The sequence below is a fragment of the Furipterus horrens genome, unplaced genomic scaffold (genome assembly GCF_987537825.1).
Source record: "Furipterus horrens unplaced genomic scaffold, mFurHor1.1.pri manual_scaffold_6, whole genome shotgun sequence".
Lineage (NCBI taxonomy): Eukaryota > Metazoa > Chordata > Mammalia > Chiroptera > Furipteridae > Furipterus > Furipterus horrens.
This window is the reverse complement of record NW_028327176.1, coordinates 65,821,760-65,844,673: the sequence shown is the minus strand read 5'-3', so window position 1 is coordinate 65,844,673 and position 22,914 is coordinate 65,821,760. Positions and strand designations below refer to the sequence as shown.

The 22,914-nt window shown below is 40.4% G+C and overlaps 1 protein-coding gene across 3 annotated transcripts in view; it reads left to right on the top strand.

Annotated features, from left to right (window-relative positions):
- The first annotated feature begins 2,760 nt into the window (after window positions 1-2,760).
- Window positions 2,761-22,914, top strand: part of SUCLG1 (succinate-CoA ligase GDP/ADP-forming subunit alpha) — a 140,877-nt gene continuing 120,723 nt past the window's right edge. For 2 of the 3 annotated variants that reach the window (XM_090281610.1, XM_090281611.1), the window contains exons 1-3: window positions 2,761-2,885; window positions 13,169-13,272; window positions 20,159-20,275. In XM_090281610.1, the coding sequence (XP_090137736.1) occupies window positions 2,828-2,885; window positions 13,169-13,272; window positions 20,159-20,275 (279 nt within the window). In that variant the 5' untranslated portion in view covers window positions 2,761-2,827. The remainder of the gene's footprint in view (window positions 2,886-13,168; window positions 13,273-20,158; window positions 20,276-22,914) is intronic. The other variant, XM_090281613.1, reaches the window with a different exon arrangement.

The following is a 22,914-nucleotide window of genomic DNA, read 5'->3' as shown; positions in this document are numbered from 1 at the left end:
TTTTTGTACCTTTAGAATTTTGATCCATGGGAATACATAAACTATTTTAAAAGTTAATAGTTTAAATGGGACTTATGTCTCATTCAATCCAATTTAAGACTTAAATCTGATACCTAATTCAAAGATCCTTCCTCCCTTCCCAGGTCTGGCATGATGTGTGGTTCCCCAACCTGCAGCTCAGAAGGAGTCAAGCTCTGTTTTCTCTCCTTCTTTCACTCCTCCCCCAACTCACTCCCTTGTTCTTGGCCCCTGCAGGGGTTTGATGAGATTTGGATAAAATCTCTTATACAATGTTATTTGTGGTTCTCTTCTAATGATCCATCCACTCTGGATTTTGGGCTTTCTGTGAAATTTTCAATAGCTCCCCGCACCCTCCCCTGCCTGTGGAACACCATCTGCATAGTATCCTGCTGTTATGTGCTCTTTGGTTGACCTCTCCTAACTCCCTCCTCCCCCTCCTGCACCTGAGGGGTCTTCCATGGTCTTTTATGATAGAGATCCTTCCAAGCAGACTATGCTCTTAGACAGAAGCTCAGCTTTCTTTCCTGGAATCCATTTCACCCATGGGAATATTACACATCTTGCTACACCAAATACTGACCTGTAGGCCAATGAGGGCTGTTTCCACCAGCCTTGAGCTCTCCAGGCAGGAAGCAGATATTAGTCTCTAGGTTAGGTCTGCTATCCAAACTCAAGTGTTCCTGAGCATTATTTGACCAGATCTACTTTAGGGTGCTGAGGGGGGCTCATGCATTTCTGCAGGCGTTTAGCCTGGGATTTAATGCCAATCTTTCTGTAAGGAGCACTCTCTCACCAACTTGTCTGGGAGTGGGGGGAAAGGAGAACATTAAACTGACAACTCATGACTCAACAAAGTCCCTCACTCAATGAATTCCAGTCTTTTGCTTAAATGAGCTGCTGGGATGTGAGGGTGAGAATCCAGAGACAAGTTTGGCTACCTTTTATCAAAAGCTGAAAAGAGGTAGCTTCTAGACTGCCCTCCTTAGAATGTGCAGGTATTTGCGGCCTGTTATCCTGAGTGTTGGGGCTTTAAGTCAAGGTTTTGAGACAAATAAAAATGTCCTATTCCATACTGGGTTACATTAGTAAAAACTTCAAAACTCATCCTACCACGCAAAGCAGAAAGTTATCTTTAATAATAACTACCATTTATTGAATGTTTGCAAGGTACTAAGAACTTTACATATGAATGCATTAATTGCTCACAACACTATTATGAATTAGGGATTTTTATCCCCATTTTAGTGAGAAAACCTGAGACCCACATGTCGCATAGCTATTGATAGAGTTGGAATTTGAATCCAGGTCTGTCTGACTGAAATCAAACTGCATATAAATATGAGTGGTGTAGGTAGAGTCTGGTGCGATAGCCTTATCACCATGATCTATTGAAATGGGGGTGGGTGGTGGGTCGGGAGGTATCATAATTATGAGGGATTGAAATATCATCAAACATTGTGTGTGGATTCAATAAACAAGTGTATATGCTATTTCTCTTATACATCAATTCAGTTCAAGTCAACAAATAATAAGTTCTCTCTCTGTGCCAAGCAGTGTTCTGGGTGCTGGGGAGACATCGGTGTACAGAAGAAACTAAAATCCCTGTCCTTATGGAATAAATTAATGGAAATCATACCAAAATTATATTTTTGTCATTGTGCTTTTTACCAATTAAGTGAAACTAAAAACATAACTATTATATCATGTAAAGGCTATGGAAAAACTTTGCTATTTGGAAACCATGGACAGGATCCTTTAGATGGAGGGTTTTTGTGCGCAGTCAAGCCCAACCTGGAACTGACATCTGGGTCACAGAGGTCATACTGGACAATCTGTTTGGGTAATCCCACTCATACACCACAGAGCTCAGTGTAAATTATAATGACTACTTACGTGATTCATCGTTATAATTTCATAGATGATAACGATGAGGAATCTCAGGGGCACAACTGGAGGCAGGGAGGTGGATTACTTTATCTGTTGTTTATTCTTTGACTCTATGACTCTCTGAGGTTCCTTCTAAAGTTCTTACTTTAAAAGTGATGATGGATCATTTTGTACAAATCGGGAGAGATCTCATTTGACCTATAACTTCAGTTCTCCAGGAGCCCCAGAGCTCCTTCACTCAGTGCGAGTCAAGGGCTGTAGGTATGATAGCTTGTTTTATCAAAAGATCCAAATTACCAGGAAATGAAGTGTCAATAAGGTAGCTTTCGGTCTTTCTCCTCCTTACTCTCCCCGGACACTAGCTTGAGTTCAGAGTTCTGTTACCGTCGGTAATCCTTCCAGATCCTCTCCGTATGCCAGAAGAGGAAAATGAGGTGGCAGATTGACTAAGGGCTACGGGAAGTCCTGCACTGCTCTTCGTACCCTACCTACTGTTTCCTCATTCCTTCTGCCATCCCATCTCCGGTGTTTGATTTCCTTCCCTCCCCGCACCCCCCACATAAAACTACAAATGAGTCGCGGCCCACGAGAGACTACATTTCCCACAATGCCACGCGGCGACCAGCCTCGCGAAGGGTTTTTCCTAAGCTGCCGTTGTAATTAATATTGACTCAAACCCACATCTCCGGCGGAGAGCCAAGTCATTGTCCACTTCTTCGTTAAGACATCTTTTTTCTTCTTCTCCACCTGCGACCTCCAGTGTTAGGATGGAAAGGCCTTTGCGGATGGAAATTCATTCAGGCGACTCTTCTGGCCACCCGCTTCCTCCTCAGGCTTTGGCCTCTAACAGGTCCCCGGGGGCCTAGGAGTGTCATTGGTGGATGACCGCAGCCTTGCAGCTGCCTCTGCTACCGCGACCATGGCCTCCGGTAGCAGTGGTCTCACCGCCGCCCGCCTCCTGTCGCGCTCCTTCCTCTGTGAGTCCGGCCGGGACTCTCCTCCAGACTCCGCGAGCTCCTGGCCTCGCTGGCCCCAAAGTCCTTGTGCAGCCCGCAGCTGGCCCCCCCCCCGGGGCAGGACCATGGCGGGGTCCGGGAGCTGCGAGAGTCTGGCCCCCAATCGGGGACCCTCTGGGGTGGAGGGAACTTTGCTGGATATGTGGGGCGGAAGCATGACTTAGGCTGCTGGCGGATGGGGACGTAGGGTAGCTGAGCCAGGGTTCGGAACCGGGAGCCAGGCAGACCCGGCGGCCTGCTCCTGCCCCGCCCGCGGTGGCGAGTGGCGGGCTGGCAGCGGCGCCCTGACCGGCCTGCTCAGGAGTGAGACGTGAGGCGGTCCAGAATGAGCTCAGGGTGAGCGTCCGGATGTAGGGGGAGGGGAAGTATGTCTTAGCAGGAAACTGGGGTGTGAGGCTGTTCCTCGTACAGAAGGGTCCTGCATTTCTAACTGTCCGTAATGTAGATTGTGGGTTTAGCAAAGAGGAGGAGGTTCAGTCACCAGAGTCAGCGCAGCTCAGAGACTTCTGGAAGCCTAGGGTTGACCGGGACCTTAACCAGCTTATTTGCAGTGGCTGCGCCAGGCGGTGTGAACCCTGAGTTTCTGAAAACTTAATACCAAAGGTTCCTAATCATTGAGTAACGCTGACTGTTGAAAATTCTTGCCGTGTTCAAAGTCTCTGTTTTTAGGTAGGTTATGTAGGAAGAGACTTTGGAATCAGACATCAGGATTTGAGGTCTAGCTGGTCCCTTAGAGTCTGTGTAATAACCCCGGGCACTTCTAAGTCTGTTTCTGATTCTCTTTCAAATCCCATGGAAATAATGCCATATTGTAATGAATTAGAGGCATCATCATTTGTAAGATGTACCATTGTTTTGTCTAACATTCACAGTGGAAAATGATTACTAATTAAAAGTGTGATACACCATTGGTTGTCAAATGCATCCTGATTTAAGACGTGTTAAAAGTGACAAAATGCATCCTAGCGATGATGATGTACAGGGTGATTTGGGTTCATTGTCCCGAAGAAATGAAACAATTTATATAAAGCACCTGCGATGAAATATGAAATAGACACTAAAGTTAGTTTTCTTCTCTTCCTTCTGCTTTGCTCGTAATTCTGCTGGAATTGCATGTTGGATGAGACAATTCATTTCTTGAGAAGGTTACATTCTAAAAGTGTATAGTGTTGGGTGTGTGCTCAGTAGCTACACTTAGTTATCAGATCACTTGAGGACAAAGGTCTGGCATAACGTTGGTATGGAGGAAGATGTTGAATTTCTTTGGGTAAGTTTTCTGGAGATTCTTATTGTATAAAGGACATTTGAAATGTTTTAGGCAGAAGGAAAAAAGGAATTAGTTACACTCATGTCTTTCACATGGGTTCTCTGCTCCTCTGAGTTTCTGAAAAATCTTAACTTGCTGTTTTAGTTGGAGGAGAGTAGAGAAGAAAGGATAAATGTCTAAAAGATCAGGATCCTTGATCCACCCTTAGCAATGAGGAGTCCTCTCATAAAACTGAAGGTTCTTTTTTCCTATACTCTCAGGATCATGAGGTCTTAACTTTCTGTTGTTGGAATGGTTGTCAGTTATCCTGGTCATGTGATCAGCCTGTAAATTAAGGGTCTGAGAGGTCTCAGATCAAAACCAAATGATCTCTATCAGAATGGTTGCAGACTACAATTTTTAATGTATGAAAAGCTCTAAACCCTCCAGATCTTCTCTTTCTCATGCCACAATTCTAAGCTCATTTTTGCTCCTACTTGAAAAATAGCACTCATAACAATACCGCCTTGCAAACTTTCTATAAATGTGGTCATGAATTAGACTCTGAGGTTACTAATAAAACTAGAAATGTTGGGGTATAGTATTCCTTCTTTTCTCTTAAGTTTTAATTGATGGTATGTTTTGTGCTGAAGGTCATAAGTGTTGCAATATTGATTTGAGTTAGGAAATAAATCCCAAACACTTGTAGATGCCTTCCAGAACTGTTGGTGGCAACCTGGAATATTTAGAAATTTCTGAGTGAAAATAAAAAAAAACAAAAAAACAAAAACAGTTTTATAGCATTTGAAAAAAGGAAAATAATCCAGTTAAAGTGGAAGAGAAAGTAAAATAAAAAAGATTTTCCAGGAGACAGTTTTTTTTATAAGCACTTTTAAAGTTGAGTAAAGTTTTTCAAGAAATATAAAGCAATCAAGGTCATTTTAAACATAAGCCCAGGAGTGCCTGTAATTTGGGTCTTTCAAAAGAAATTGGGAAGAAGAGTGAACCTTACAATTCCATACCTGTGTTTGGCAAATGAGGAAATAAAGCCAGTGTATTTCCTGGCCAGTATCAGAATGGGTACCCGAGTGCAGGTTGTCCGGCTGCACTGTCCTTTCCACTGATGCGTGCTGTGTGATGCTACACGCCTCCTTTTTTGAAGGTTGGGTTTTTTGGTTTTTTTTTGCAGTCACAGTGGCTCCTTGAGAAGATGACTGGTTCCTCTGCTCAGAGGTGCCACCTGCCTTTTCCATGTGTTTGCCAAGTAGTGTGGGCCTGTTTTTGGTATTGGGAAAACATTTGGAGGCATACTTGGGAAAAGGGACCCTCAAAAGTGATATTTCTGATACTTGTATCTATTGCTATTGCACCTAAGAACCAAGTCTTAATGCTTCAGAACTCCAAGATGGCCTTGATCTAAATGCACCAATGTAGCCATGAAAGAATGATTTGATTTTCTCACATCAGTGTTCCTCCATAGAAACATGATTGGGAATGTTCAAAATGATTTCTGAGTATAGGGGAACCATTTCACCTCACCAAAGGACAGGCATATTGTTGCTATACACCTTTTTTTAACATAACTTTTCTAAAATTGGGATATATTTTATTATTGATGGTAGCATTTTTCTTTATTGCTAGTAGTTAATAGTACTTCTTAAAATCAGTTTTTAGATTTGATGAGATAAAGTACTTAGAGCTAAGCTCCATTTGTAAGTGAATATTAAATAAATATATAATGTTGCATTTGAATAGTGGATTGCCTGGGGCTTGGGAGTAGCTGAGCTACCCTACTGTATTTTAAGTTTCAATAGGTAGGGAGAATAATATGCATAAAATTGTATATTACATATGCATAATATATTATTAATGTATGTATTTGCATAGTATATTAATATTACATGCACATAATGTATAATTAATATGTACCATGTAGTAATATATGCACAGTATATTATTAATAAATGTACATTTGTTAAATTCATGAGAATATGCATGAATAAATGAGTAACAAGGACATAGTTTGGGAGGTGAGTTTGAGGAGGAGTATTTTCATGAACAGAGTCTCAGATTATTGGTTAGGAACATGGTATTGTGGTTTGAGTCATATTTGAGCAGGTGCTCTTTGGCCATAGCTCCATTAATCCCACAGCCATCTTAAAAATGATGTGGTTGTTCTCTGTGGAATAGGATTCAGCTTGTGGCTGACTAATACAAATTTATCACTCTTGTTGCAAGTGCATCTCTTAGATTTCTCAGTCCCTTTCCTTAGCAGCCTTTGTTACATTTTGCATTTTAGATTCTTGGCTTAGGACCTGAGTCCGTCTTGTTCTGCTCTGAATTCCTAGTACCAGGCAAATAGCTTGGAGCAATGAACACTTCAGAGCACTTTGGTCTTCTCATTCTGTATCAGTAATAACAATGATAATAAGTAGCTAATAGTGAAACAGCACTTGCTCTACCCTAGGCATTATTTTACATGCTTTCTATATTACAAACTTGTTTAATTCTCAAATTGCCCATGAGGTACATAGTATTATCCCTATATTTACAGTGCAGCTGCATCTTTCAAAATGTTTCACATGTTAAAAATGTACACATATATGTGCATATACAGTATTCCCTCACAGCGGGTATTACATTCCAGACCCCTCCATGAGGTAGGAACCTTACATTTAGTCTACACTCTTAAACCTGCGTAACTTTAACAACATACGTATACAGTACCGTAAAATCCTGCAATATAGCAAAAAATCCGTGGTAAATAATTAAATATAATATTTTTAAAAATCCCGCAATACAGTGAGGCCACAATAAGTGAACTGGGATATATCGAGGGACTACTGTGTAGGCATGTCGTCGGCAGCCGTCCGTCTCGAGAGACGATGGTGTAGCTTCTTTAAGAGTATCTGCACCGCCGAGAATGGCTGTGCAGTCCGACTCGGGAGTGACATGGTATCTGTCTCCTCCCGTGTTGAATCGACATCTTGCGATGACGCTGAAGCTACAGAGCCTGGACAGGGTAATATGGAGGGTCTGCTGTTGCCCATGCAGCAGACCCCCCCTCTCTTCACAGCTGAAGGGTCCAAGGGAAAGACGGAGTCGATACAGCTTGGGTTCAGGTGCGCTGCAGGAGTTGCCGGTGTTGACTACAACATCAAACCGCCTTAGGGACTCCGGCTCCGGATTTTCTGTCGGGGTTTACTCCCTTAGCCTTTCCCCTGAAGAGGTATGCCGCAAGGCAGCGGAGGTTTTTTGGAGTCAGAGTTTTCCTTCTCTGATGTACCCTGACTGGAAGATCGAACCAGCGACACTTAGCTCGCAGGCCGACGCTCAATCCACTGAGCTAAACCAGCCAGGGCTTGTGTAGGCATGTATTAGTATATTTACACATAAACATACAGGATATGCATGAAGGCATATATTAAAGCATTTTGGTTGGACTTATTTTAAAATGTGAATTACGTGCTCTCCTTTTAGGAGGTGATGTACCTTTGTGCTTACATAAGATGTGAACCCAATATTGAGAGTATATACCAGGCATTTTCCTACCCAATTTATAGGCATCGTATCACGTCAACAGCACAGCACTCTCATGGGAAGACTGAGGCTACTGGAGATCAAAAGATCTTTCCCCAGGTCACATGACTGGTGAGCAGCTGAGCTTATACTGAGGCCCAGGTCTCTCTGGTTCATGGGACTCAGTCCCATGGTTAGGGTGGCCAGTATCTTAAGAACCTGAAGAGAAGGCGACTCCGCCACATCTGAAGGTAGCCCAAGGTGTGGCAGCTGTAGCCTTCACCATTGGGAAATTTTTCTTGTTGGCCAACCTCAGGCCTTCCTGCTGCCCTGATGTTTAGTTTATGAGGTATCTCCTCATATTTGATTTACCATTTTTCTGTCATCAGTTGTCTCTCTTGTGTATGGTCTGTCACTGCCTTAACTATATTTGTGGTATGTTTTGCTCTATGCTTTTTCTTTTCTCCAGCAGTGAAATAGTCCTTTTGTATTAATTACTGCTTCTGGATTTCATTTGTTTAACAACAAAAACAAAAAACCAACAACAAACAAACAAAAAAGGTTAGCATGGAATTTGTACTAGATTGATCTAGCTAGTAGCATCATTTAGGGCTAGACTTCTGTGTAATCTCTATACAGACTTTAGGAAAACCTGTGATTTTTTGCATGTACAAGAACAGATGTACCTCCTACACCCACTTACCTGATGAGTGTGAGTGTGAGATTGAAATCACACAAAAAGGTGGAACTTAGGACATTTTGCTTGATATAAGGGTTTCTTTTATAGACCTTGCCTCTTGTTCTGAAATTCAAACATTTTCTGTGCACCTGCTCTGTAAGGCACTGTACCATATACTGTGGGAGACACCATGGTATACACGATGTGGTCCTCACACTCAGGGATTTACAGTTAGAAATTCTAAAAATATTTAGATGATACTTGAAGTAATCTAGAAATAAATTTGACTTGAAATAGTTTTACTTAGAAATAATGCAGTAAAGAAGGTAACAAAATGTGTGTACCCATCATACAGTATGTGGTGTAAGTATTATATACCACATGGAAGTATTTGCAGGTTCTATTCTTAGTCCCAGATCCCCTATAACCCTCCCCCCCATTATATTCTCAAGTCATGAATGTCATGTGTAGATTTAAGAATTCCTCCCTGTACAATGTTTTATTTAAACAAACATGTGAATTAATACAAGTGAAATTCTCAGCAAATTGCGTCTGTTGACTCTAGTTGAAAACTGGGAGCTCTTTGTAAGATGATTTGGCCACTAACGTATGTTCTATGTTCTAGATTTAACTTTAGGAAACACAGTATTCCCTCACTTATCGCGGGTATTACGTTCTAACCCCCTGCGATAGGTGAAAATCCGCGAAGTAGGAACCTTACATTTATTTTAGTATTTATATATATTTTAAGGCTTTATAAACCCTTCCAACACTCTTATAAACTGTTCCCAGTCCCTTATTAACCTTTTCCAACTTTTATAAACACTACTTATGTTCTTAAATATATTCTACACTCTTAAACCTACGTAACTTTAACAGCATACGTATACAGTACCACAAAATCCCGCGATATAGCGAAAAATCTGCAATAAATAATTAAATATAATATTTTAAAAAATCCCGTGATACAGTGAGGCCGCGATAAGTGAACCACAATATAGAGAGGGACTACTGTAGCTTTACTCTAGTTATTTCATGGTTTTGTCATAGAGCTCAGGTTTGTATTTAAAACCAAACTATGATTGAACCTCTTTAAGTATTGGACAGACAATTGAAGATTTCTACAGTAAACCACTTTGCATTCTTCAGCAGAAGTAGAATAGGTTATTTTTCATAACTTAAGATATTGTTTGATAACTTAAGTGGAGAAGAAATCAAGTAGGGAAAGAAAATGCAAAGAGCCAACCTGACACATTTAATGTTTATAGCAGCTAGTAGTTTGCACTTTACCAGCCCACATTGAAGAGAATGGTGGAGTTGTGGAGATGTGTAGAGGTGGGGACGAGGAGAGACTGCTTTCATGGGAGGCCTCCAGTCTTTGATTCTGGGCCCCGGATTGTATAAAGTGGGGAAGAATGACATAAGTGACTTAAAATTTGATGAGTTTTATTTGGAACATAAGCATATTTTGCATTGTTTTCATCTGAATACAAACATTGTGAAAGAGAATTTCCTTGATTCTATAATGTCAATCAATAATGGGAAGACTTATCACTGATATAGTAACAGTATTACCTTAATGTATCCACCAGTTGTTACATGTGTCATGGTGGCATGGAGTGGTGGGAGACTGAGTGAGGGTTGGTCCTAGCTGGAGTATGTGTCAGTTGAAGCTGTAAGAGAAGGCAAAAATTAATGTGAAGGGAATTATAATGTATTGCTGGCCTTTAGGTCCTTTTCAAGCCCTGACAACTGGGAGAGTGTGCTTGGTGTAAAAGGCCAGGGCAGGTTCATCCTCTGGTGTCGGGTGAGTTCTGAGCTTAAAAGAGCATTGTGGTAATTATAGAACACCATCATGGCTGGCTGAGGGGCACCTCAGGGTTTTTCTCTGGGGTTCAGAGGCCATTTTTATTGCCAGCATTCCTCATTCAGTTGACCTACATGTTCTAGAGCAGTATTCCAGTAAAGGAGGGCTGTAATGGTCAGTGATTCTTATCTAGGACCTTCTGTGACTGGTTTATGCCTACAGTGCAGGTGCAGGACTCAGTTGGGATGACACGGGGGGCAAGCTTGGCTGCAATGGGCTGGAACTAGGGTGGACTGAAGAGAGTTTAGTTCCTGAGAGAATACACCTATGGCCAGAAACACAAACCATTTTTGGGGGGATGTGGGAGGTCAGGTATCAGATTTTAGGAATGAACTGCTGGTAGCCCAGGGCTCAATTTGGAGGTAGCCCTGATGAAGAATTCATTCCTTAACCCTACCTTATTTATCCCTCCCTCTCCCCACTCTCCTTGCCCCAGATTTACTTGGGATAGGAGATTTATGTACCCCAAATGTTCAAGGCCTGTTCCTATGACAGTACTCTTCACACTGCAGTGATGGCCCACTTTATGTCAGTCCAGACAGACTGTGAATTATTTGAGGGCCAAGACTCTCTTATCAGCACTTGATCCTTGACACTCAGCGTTATGGCTTGGCCTAGATGCTCCCCAAATATTGAGTGAATAAATGAATGATCATAACAATCCCAGGAACTGGGACATGTGCTTGATTATTCTGGAATCCTCTCATTTAAATACCAGCAATACCTTGCCTAGTATCACCCAGGTTTCTTGTCAGTACTAAATGTGGTCAGAAATTTCATTTTTTTATCTTTGAACATATATTTTGGGGTTGGCTCAAAGGTTATAGTCTATTCTAGCTTACCTGAAACTAGGTTGGATGAGCCTGGGCTGATAAGTAGATGGGAAGACACCTGCACACGTACACACATACCCACACCTACCCATGATGGATCTCCCAAGATCCGCTTCACTAGATGCTTTAGAATATCAGGGTCATTGCACAGGCTAAGCAATACCAAAGGGCTAGGAGACTGGAAGGTGAGTGGCTATCATCACACTTGCAGTGCAGTTTTTATGAGCACCAGAGCTTGGGTGTTATGAAGCTTGAGCTCCATAGAGTTGATATAGAAGGTCTGGAGTAGGAGATGGAGTAAGAGAAGTTGCTCTGGTATTGAGGTCATGCTTTATGTACATAGGCAAACCTACCTTTTCTTAAGATAAAAGGGCCTCTCCTGTGGAAGAAGAAATTAACTGATGTCTCCTTTCCTAAGTTAGTGAGTATAAGAGTATGTGTGGAGAATGAGACATTACTATCTAAAAGCAAATATTTCCTTTTAGCAGGTATGGGCTTCAAATATCCCGATTTTATCATTTGTTCTTTAATAAAATCTACTTTCCTGTCTGAAAACTCCCAATAGACTGTTAATTGGAGAATCCAGGAAAGGGGGATGGGGCTGGTGGAGCAGATTCTGTAGGGAATAGCAGCAGGGGAGGAGAAGATATAGCTCTTCCATAAATATTGTTGTTGTGGCTACCCAGCCAGGAGAACTGGCAGCTAAGAACAAGAATGGGCATTGAGTGACAGCGCTGGCTGGGGTGGGCTCTTAGACCACAAATTCCTGTTGCAGTGTCCATTGGCCCAGGTTCAGCTGCTTAGCTGTGCCCAGTATGCCAGGACCTGACTCAGTGCTCCCTTATGGCCCTTAGTTTAGCACTGTCTAGTTCAAGAATGCAGTGGTTTGTCATTTAGTCCTTTGTGCACACAGAAGACTCCTCTCCCGGTTTATGAGGGTGAGATATGGGCCTGTCTCTTTCCTGGAGGTAGATGGGCTACAAAATTCAAAGTTATGAGAAGTTTCACTCAGTGTGTGAGTTGGAGATGACTCAAGGGTGCTCGAAGGGCCAGAAGCAGGTCAGTTATAAAACCCAAGGTCCAGGGATTTAGGAGAGCATGAGGCAGTGATTCAAGGTGAAAAGCATGGAGTAGAACATGGACTGATATGTGATAAGACATTCTTTTCTGGGGCTAGCTTTTCTGGGCTACCTCAGTTGTAAGTGGACAGCCTAGCACTTCGAAAGGACCAGGGATGGGCCACAGAGACAGCAGTTTGGGGCTATAAACAAAAGTAGTCAGAAGCAGCCCACAATTTTAATTCATCTATACTCTGCTTTCTACTGATTTTTGAAATATAGGGAGCTGGCTTTAGTAACTACTTAGATTTCTCAGTTTTTGTTGAGATAGGTTGCTGAAAATAACTTAGGTTTTTTTTGCATGTTTCTCAACATCTCTTCCTTGAGTCTTATATCAGAAGAGATCAAATTAAGTAATTTTGGATTATTTTAGACAAACTTAACATTGGATTATATTTTAGATAAATTTTATTCTAAGGCTTAATATCTAACATTAATATTTAATGTTAACATTTAATATTAGTATTATTGTTGGGGAATGAGTTGCAGAGTTCTTACTAGCTCTTCTGACAAAGTTTTTCTCTTATTTCACCTGCTGTTTATAGATCTTGGGCTTAAAAGGTTGGGTCCCATGGGGAAAGCATGTGGCTGTTCGGTAAACATTATTAGTAGGAGAGATACCTGGCTTTCAGCTCCTGGATTTAGTTTGAGCCGTTTGTCTTTCAGCCCCAGTTTCCTTTCTGAGGAATGAAAATTATATGAGCTTTTCTTTGTCAGCTCAGAAAAAGCTACAAGATTCCAGTTCTCAGTTAAAGGGGATTCTGGAAAATAGAACAGTCTCTTTTTTGTTTGTTTGTTTGTTTGTTTGTCTCTTAGATCTCTTTCTGTAGTCAGTGTGTCTCATTTAAAAAGTGACATTTATAAGTTGCCTTGATCACAAGATAGCTCCTGCATTAGAGGAATTTTTTTTTGTCATCAAGTTCAATTGATGGTCCAGAAGTTTGGGAAAATTATAATGTGTCACATTTGCTTTACTTTTCAGTGCAACAGAATGGAATTCGGCATTGTTCCTATACAGCTTCCCGGAAACATCTCTACGTTGATAAAAATACAAAGGTTATTTGCCAGGGTTTCACTGGTAAGCAGGTATGTGTTTCAGGATTTTTAAAAAAGATGTATACTAGAGATGCAAAAAAATTTCTAATGATTTTCCATTTTTTTAAATGTAACAAAAGTTATAATACATGATTGTTGCAGAAAAGAATACAGTACAGCAGTGGAGTTGTGTCTTAGGAGGAAGTTAGTTACTATACTCAGCCTGTAAAATGAAAATTGTGTTTAAATTTACCTTGAAAATTACTCCTGAGGACTTTATTATGTTGTAGATCCACATATTCTCCAGCAAGTGTAACACCACTGTTTTTCCTCCAGCATTGGAACAGATTGCGATTTTCTTAATTAAGCACTAGGTAAAGTAGATGGCTTGTTCTTAGGTCTTATACAAAACCCCCCCAAAAACCAAACAAAAAAAAGGCAACACAGTTAAACATGGATCTGCCTTCAGTGTGGGGAAATGCTCAAGCCCAGAGAGGCTCATGGGACCTGAGACAGGCTGAGTTAGCAGCACATTGACTTTTCCCATCTTACACTCTATCTCCGCAATCTTGGAGAAGACTAACAGGAAGAATTGCTGGAAGCATTTTAATTTGTTCTCATTCATTATATTTATTCTCTCTCTGTACCTCTTTGTGTAAGTTTAAATAAATCTGCATGTGATTCCATAATAAAATGCAACATAAGAATCTCTTTTCCCTCTTTCCTACCATTCTACTCTCTGGAATTTCTCCTGTTAACAAGTTGACATATATCCCTTTAGATGTTTTTCTTGCTCATACAAACATGTATATTTATATAATGTGCATTCTACAGAGTTTATTCTACAATGTCTACAATATTGTATATATAAACATGTAAACTATATATATAAAACAATTACACAGTATATAATATATATCCTACAAATACATGTCTATAAAATAGATTTTTAAAAGTAAAATGGGGTGTCAAAGTTTCTGTGTGTTCACAATTTCAACAGCTACTGCTAAGTTGCCCTTAAAACATTTGTACAAATTTATAATTCCACCATAGTAGATGGACAGATGTTTTTTTAATGAGGGCATACTACCAAATCAATTACCTGATAACCATGTGTCTAAACTCAAAGTATCCCTTTCTTTATTACTAAAGGAGAAACCACAAGATAAAAGCAGTTAATGACTTTTTCGTAATTTAAAAGTTAATGATTTTTCTGTAATTGAAAAGAATTGTCATGTCCATTCTGTAGCAGCTGAAGTTGTCAAATTTATTCTGTAAAGGGCCGGACTGTAAACATATTAGGCTTAGTCGACTATGCTGGCTTTGTTACAACTACTCAATAGCATTGTAACAGCAAAAGCCACCACAGACAATATGTCCATGAAAGGGCATGGTTGTACGTCAGTAAAATTTAATTTACCAAACCAGTGGCAGGCCAAGTCCCTCAGGCCACAGTTTACCAACGCCTGATCTAGAGGATGATACCTAAATACCCAATTTCTATAACTTTTGTTTTTAAAGAACTTAGAAATTGTTTTAAAATTATATAGTCCTTTTTGCTTAAAAATGAATTTGGTTAGAAGGTTGTTTCATGTAAAATGTCCTTTTACTTTTTGACTTGTTTCTGAAATAACTGGGCATAAAAAATATGAATTGCAGGGAACTTTCTTTTTTCTGTCCTTCTACTATCTTAAAAAAAAGAAGCTGCTGCTAATAAAAAAGAAACACCGACAAGATGTTGAAATTTCCTTTATATGTAAAATTGATTTATTTATTCTGATAGCCATATATTTTATGAGTATCACTTCCATATATATACATTATAAAGTAGATGCTCATCTAAGATTTGAAGTACATTTTATCACCCCCTGTCAATGAAAATCATATGCAGTACCTTTTTGATTATTTTGTTAGCATACAGCCAAATGTTTGATTAACCCAAATTCCCCACATAAGTTTATTATGTATAGTTTTGTTTTTCTGTTTGCTAAACTTTATGTGCTCTTATGACATTTTAACCTCTGATTTTTTTTCTTAAGAACCTTTGTCCTTGGTTTAAGCACTGTTTGGAACTGTCTCTAATTAGGTGATTGATGGTTTGCCTAAATAGTGAAATTCAGGGTTAAATTCTGTGTCCTTCAGTTACCTGCAATTATGTTTCTTGGTTAAGATTCTAATATTATAGGTAATGATGAGGTCTGGGTCTGAAGTTTAGAGCGTATCTTCATAGGAAATCTGTGTTTTGTCTCATTAGCTCTTTTTATTTTTTTAATTTCAAAGTGGATTCCAACAATGCAGGTTTCCAATAATGGCATTTCTTTCTTTTTTTTTTTGTATATTTTATTGATTATGCTATTATAGTCATCCCAATTTTTTTCCCTTTACTCCCCTCCACACAGCACCCCCCTCCCCTCCAGCGATCCCACACCTCCTTAATTTATGTCCATGGGTTGTGCATTTAAGGTCTTTGACTTTATCCTTTCCTGTATTATTCTTAACATTCCTCTGTCTATTCTGCACCCTCCTACAATGCTTTATAATCCCTGCACCATTTCCCCCTTCTCCTGTTTCCCTCTCCCAGCTGACACTTCTCCACGTGCTCCACATACCTATAATTCTGTTCCCACTCTGGTTTTCTGCTTATTTATTTATTTTTTTTAGGTTCTGTTGTTGATAGTTATGATTTTGTTGTCATTTTAATGTTCATAGTATTGAAATTCTTTTTCTTAAATAAGTCCCTTTAACATTTCATGTAATAATGGCTTGGTGATGATGTACTCCTTTTGCTTTACCTTGTCTGGGAAGCACTTTCTTTGCCCTTCCATTCTAAATGATAACTTTGCTGGATAGAGTAAAATAGGTTGTAGGTTCTTGCTTTTCATCACTTTGAATACTTCTTTCTAGTCCCTTGCCTTCAAAGTTTCCTTTGAGAAATCAGCTGATAGTCTTATAAGTACCCCGTTGTAAATAACTCTCTTCTCTTGCTGCTTTTAAGATTCTCTCTTTATCTTTAGCCTTTAGCATTTTAATTTTGATGTGTCTTGGTGCGGTCCTCTTTGGGTCTAGTTTGTTTGGGACTCTTTGTGCTTCTTGGACTTGTATGTTCATTTCCTTCACCAAATCAGGGAAGTTTTCTTTTATTATTTTTTCACCTAAGTTTTCAGTTTCTTGCTTTTCCTCTTCTCCTTCTGGCACCGCTATTATTTGGATATTGGCACGTTTAAAGTTGTCCCAGAGGTTCCTAAGCCTCTCCTTGTTCTTTTCAATTCTTGTTTCCTCATTTTGTAGTGGTTGACTGTTTCTTCGTTCCTTATGTTCCAAATCGTTGATTTGAACTCTGGTTTCCCTCCCTTCACCATTGGTTTTGTGGAGATTTTCTTTGTTTTACTTAGCTTACCCTTCACTTCTTCCCTTCTATGTTTGCCATACTCAAGCATGTCTGTCAAGTCTGTGAGCATCTATCACCAGTGTTTTGAACTCTACTTCTGTTAGGTTGGCTATCTCCTTGTCTGTTAGGTTGACTATCTCCTCATCACTCAGTTCTCCCAATGGAACCTTGATCTACCCTCCCCCACCTTTGGGTCATTATTTCTCTGTCTCCTCATCTTGACAGCTTTCTGTGTTTGCCTCTGTGTCTTAGAGCTGTCGCACCTGTTACATTGTAAGGGGTGGAGCCTTAAGTATTTGTCAGTACTGGCGACCAGTTTCACCAAATTGTGGCGCTGTATGTGGGGGAGGGGTCTGAGGGGAAATAATGCCACTTGCCCTGCACTCACCCCTTTTCCAGGCACTTCTCCCCCTTCCTGTACTAAGCAAGCTGCCTCCTTTGAGAGACAGGCAGTTTCTTCCTTTGCCCCAACCCCATGGGTTTTCACAGTCAGAAGTAATGTGGCTCTATTTCCTCGGCCCTGGTACCGTGAGCTGCACTGTCTGGTCTGGGGTTGGGGTTGCTTCCCAGGTTTAAAATGTATGACTGCACTTTTCGCTATGGCTACAGCCTCTGTACCACTGCCACTGTAGCCAGCCATGTCTCCAGCTGCTGCTGCCCACCTCCACTGCTGCAGCCACTGCTGCCGCACCGCACCAGACATGGTGCACCAGCCATGCTGCGCTGTGTTCTCTCCTCCCCAGCTGCACCCCTCCTACCTGTCTTGCTGAATATTTCTTTCTTTGTTGGACTTCCATGTCGTTTGATTTTCTGGATCTTCTGTTTTTTCTTTTTTTTTTTTTCAGTTTTGAAGTGGTTGTAAATTCCTTCTTAGCTCTTAGGAAGCTGCAGTGTATCTACCTATGCCTCCATCTTGGCCGGAAGTCTAGAATTTCTTATACTGGCTTATAATGCTGCTAAAATTATTTCACTTTTTAACTGTGCACTGGCTAGTGATAATGGGAAAAGGAAGGAAAATAAGCTTATTAACAGGAAATGTTATTCCTGTTTAGCGCTATGTTAGGATTAAAAAATTGGGTCATTTGAAGTTATTTAGCAGTGTAGACTAAGACAGTGCTTTTCAAACTATCTGGAATGAAAGACCGTTTTGGGTGTTTGCTTTTACTTGCCAGTCTAATGCAGATCAGTACTTTTGCTAAATATTAGAAAAATTACAGCAGTGTTCTATTGCTATAAAAATTTGCAAACATTCTCAATTTTTATTTTTTAATTAGATCCTTCCTTTCTTCCTTCCTTCTTTCCTTCCTTCCTTCCTTCTTTACTTCCTTCCTTCCTTCCTCCCATTTCCTTGTGTGTGTGTGTGGGTGTGTGTGTGATTTATGTCACTGTTGAATAGCACTGCTTTAAAGAGAGAGCTGTTTTTCTTTCCAAAATTCTATCACTGACTTTAGACAAGTCAGTTTCCTAGTTTGAAAAATGGAGAAGTTGAATTAGGTAATTTTTAAGTCCCTCTAAAGGCCCTAATTCTTATGTGTTTAGTAGAATTTGAGTAGTTGGGTTAACATTTTTAGGTCCTTGTGGAACGACCACATAGATCCATATAATTTTCAATAAGTACTTAATTGAGAGCCTAGTATATATATGTGTTGATTTAAGTGCCATATCACAGTGAGCAAAGTAGACAGAAATCACTGCCTTCGTGGATTTACACTTTAGTTGTAAGGGAGAGAAACACATCAACAAAATCAATGATTAAGTTATGTGATACATTAGAAAGTATAAATGCTATGGGAACAATAAACCAGAGAAAGGAGGAATGTTAAGTTTTTGGAGTCAGGGTAGTGGTTGGGATGGGAAAGGGAGGATTTTATATCATGTGGTCCAGGGAAACCTGACCTTTGAGTCAAGATCCAAATGAGATTTGGGAGTGAACCATGTGGATACATAGGAGCAGTGTATTGGTGGGGAGGAGGGCATGGTACTGGCGTCTGCTGAGTGGAGGCCAGGGATGCTGCAAAGAGAAGAGCGAGGCTGTGAAGTGGAATTTGCCTGGTGTGTGTGTAAGCTGCAGGGCCACTCTGACTGCAGTTAAATGAGCCGTGGGAGAGCAATAAATGAGATCAGGCAGGTAAGAGGTTCTGAGATGGGTAGGCTGGTTGGATACTGACTTGTGGGCCAGTGTAAGGAGTTTGACTTTTACTGTGAATGAGATGGAAACCACCAGAAGGTTTGAGTAGAAGAGTGACATGATCTTCCTTATGTTTTAATAGGATCACTGGCTGCTGTGTTGAGAATAGACCAAAAGGGAGCAAGAGCAATATTCTGTCAAGAGTTGATGTTGACTTAGACCAAGGCAGAAGCCATAGAAAGGATGAGGTGTCAGTTTTGTTTTGAAAGTAGGGCAATATGATTTACTGATGTATTTGATGTGAGATATAAGTAAAAGAGAAAAATCAAGGGCGACTTAAATATTTTTGGTCCAAACGCCTATTAAGAGTGGAATTGTCACTAATTCACATGGATAGACTATTGAGGGGAGTGATCAAGAAGTCAGTTTTGGGCACTTTAAGTTTAAGATGCCTACTAGTACTCCAATGAAGATATTAAACCGTTGACAATGTGAGTATGGAATTTAAGGCAAAGGTCTGGGCTAGATATGTGTATGGGAAGGGGCCACCATAGGGATATTTATTGCCATGATAAGGGATAAGATCACCAAGGACACAAATTTAGATGAAAAAGAGATGTCTGAGGAGAGTGAGAAAAAGAAGAGGGAAACGAGAGGAGGTGGAGCCCCAGAGGCTTAGGATGGATCAGTCCCTGGAGACGTTTTTGGTTGTTACAACTGATTGTGGTGGGGAAGAGGGTTTGATACTGGTATCTACTGAGTAGAAACCAGAGATGCTGCTAAACATTATATGAAGCAGAGGACAATCTCCCATAATGAAGAACTGATGTGTCTAAAATGTCAACAGTGCTGAGATTGAGAAGAGAGAGTGAATGGATAGGGAAATACAGGATGTTGCCTGGGCAGCCTTTAAAGGCTCACTTAAGATCAGTGATCATTAATTTAAAGTGAGATCAGTTAGTATAGTTTTATTTTTTCCTTCAGCTACTGTTTGGCTGCAAATGCGCCATCTTAGAGTAGGTGGAGAATTGGACTTAGTGAAGGTTGTGTGACCTTTTCAGATGTGTCAGTTGTAGTGAGAGAGAACCAGGGTTGCTGTTTGAGTATAATGATCAACCATGGATTTTAAATTGAGTAAAGAGGAATGTGAGTACATTAGGAGCTGAAGAATAGTGAAAAAGTGGAGTTAGGTAAATACGAGGTTGTTTCTGACCCTTAGCCACAGCTATTTTGTCTTTGCAGAGGCCTCTTTTGTTTCATCGTTTAAATATGTTCAGGAAGTTGATGAGAATGCTGGATATATGTTACTGTTATACTCTGAGAAGTAGTTTACTTGTTTGTTTTCCTTTTCCACGTTGCTGAAGATTGCCTTTGGCTTTCCTGCCTGCCTTTTCTCATGATCCTGTGCTTTTTCCCCACAGGGCACCTTTCACAGCCAGCAGGCGTTGGAATATGGCACCAAACTGGTTGGAGGAACCACTCCAGGGAAAGGAGGCCAGACACACCTGGGCTTACCAGTCTTTAATACTGTAAAGGAGGTAAGTAATGGTACCTATGTGTGGCAGGAAGAGAAAAGCAGGGGTCGTGAGCATACTTTGGATAGAGATCTTAATTGTGCCCCTTTTGGGAGAGTCACTTGCCATTTTAAAATCCAGTAACCTAAAGAAATTTAAATCACAGTAAAAAGCAATGGGCTCACTTTAGTCACTTTTGTTTATAGGCACACATAAGCTCTTAAGGGAAGAAGTGCTGTAGCTTGGCTCCTCTTTGACTTGCGCTCTTTCTCCCCGTCTTCTTCCAGGATGTTAGTAGTGCGCATGTCAGCATTCACCCCTAACACTCACTGAGCTTTTTGCCAGGCACTGTGCCAAGTGCTTCATATACATTGTCTATCAGGCTTCACCACAACCCTCTGAGGTTGGTGCTCTTATCATCCCGTTTTAAAGACAAGGGCCCAGCCCATAGTCTTGCGTCTGGTCAGTGGCAGGCTTAGAGGAAGTGGTGTGGTGTTCCTATGTGAAAACTGAGCTGTTGAGTCACATTGACAAATCACAGAGCTCCTCTTGGCCAAATTGCTGATTTCTTAATATTTTAACAATGATTTTTAAACTTAACTTTAGTGTTTGTTACATGAGTACATGCCTATTATACAGATTCAGATGATATAAAGGTATGTAAAATTAAATTTTATAGTGTTTTCTATATCGCAGTTTTTGCATTAATTGAGAGCTAATTTAAGCCATGTAATTTCTTTCTACACTTTAAAGCTAATATTTTAAAGGAAATAGTAATACAAATTCTTGACTAATTAAAAATATCTAGGAAATAAATAGTACTTTGGAGTGATGTATTAAGTGTTAAAAAAATATATATATGTATATATATATATATATATACACACACATATATATATATATTGCTCCCACCTTTCTTTTACAGCATGTTTTAAAGTATTGCTTTTTTTCCTTTTTTTCTTAGCTGTTGTGTTGTTTTTTTAAAGTACATTTTATTGATTATGCTGTTACAGTTGTCCCAATTTCTTTTCTCTTTGCTCCCCTCTGCCCGTTACCCTCCTTCCCTCCAGCAATCCCACCCCCCCTTAGTTCAGGTCCATGGGTCGTGCATATAAGTTCTTTGGCTTCACTCTTTCCTATATTATTCTTAACTTCCCCCTCTCTATTTTGTACCAACCAATTATGCTTCTTAATCCCTGCACCATATCCCCATTTCTCCCCCTCCCCCCTCCGAGCTGAAAGCCCTCCAAATGATCCTCATACATATGATTCTGCTTCTATTCTGGTTTGCTTAGTTGGATTTTTTTTTTAAAGTATATTTTATCGATTTTATTGTTACAATAGTTCCAATTTTTTCCCCTTTGCTCCCCTCTGTCCAGCACCACCCCTCCCCCAGCAATCCCCCCCGCCCCCGCTAGTCCATGCCCATGGGTCATACATACAAGTTCTCTGGCTTCACACATTCCTATATTATTCTTTAAAAAAAAAAAAAATTAATTATTTTAACAATAAAAAATAACAATCCCCCCCCCCCTCAGACTTAAGACCCTTTATAATCTTATAAAGGACAATGGGCAGCCCTGGCTGCTGTGGCTCAGTGGATTGAGTGTCGGCCTGCGAAGCAAGTGTCTCAGGTTCGATTCCCAGTCAGGGCACATGATTAGGTTGCATGTCAGGTCCCCAGTTGGGGGCGAGAGTGAGAGGCAACCACACAGTGATGTTTCTCTCCCTCTCTTTCTCCTCTCTCTAAAAATAAATAAATAAACAAAAGAAAACAAACAAATAAATTATTTTTTTAAAAAAAGGACAATGGACGAAGATCTGCAGCTCCTCTAGCTGCTTCAAGCTGGACATGGTCGTCGTCCTACCTACTCTTGGGTCCAGAAATCCCTAATAAGAGTGGGGGTGTGGAGGGGAGGGTGGTCTTCCCACATGGGGAAGGATCTTGCAGACTTCAGGACAGTTGGCTGTCCCTGGACAATGGCGTGCTTGGTTTAACAGGCTGGCATCCTTGTTGTATTCTGGGGGCAACAGATTTGGCAATGGGGTTAGAAAACATCATTCAATCCATAACTACCAGATGACAAAAGGCAGGGATTAATTTTTCAATGTCCCACATTAGGAGGAAGGTGTGCCAGGCACATCTCACCTGTCCAAAACCCTTTTGCCCATTATACTTAGTTTGGGCTGAGGGAAATATTTTAGATTCCCCCATCTCAGACCTCTGGGCCCTATCTGTCCAAGCCATTAGGATAGAAAAGAGAAACCAGTTTTAAAGTGAAGCCCACAGACCACCCCATTCTTTACCAACCCAGCCACTAAGTTCAGCCGAACCATTGAGTCTCAGGAGGCAGCGATGCAGACAGGATTAAGTGAGGCCTATACATACAGACAATCACTCAGGTAATGAGATCAAAGGCTTATGCCCTTTGAAAACAGAAAACACATGTTAATTTATGCAACATAACCCACAAACAAGTCTCTAAATCTGTAAGACTGTCTTATTGGAAAGACATCCAGTTGCAAGGCATTTGACATTCTTATTGCCTGTAAATTAAGCATCTTTGATGATGCCACAGACATAGTTTAACTTTTAAATGAAAACAAACTTTAAAGACGGTTAGCTGCGCTACTTTATAGTCTTCCACTGAGCATTGTGATTT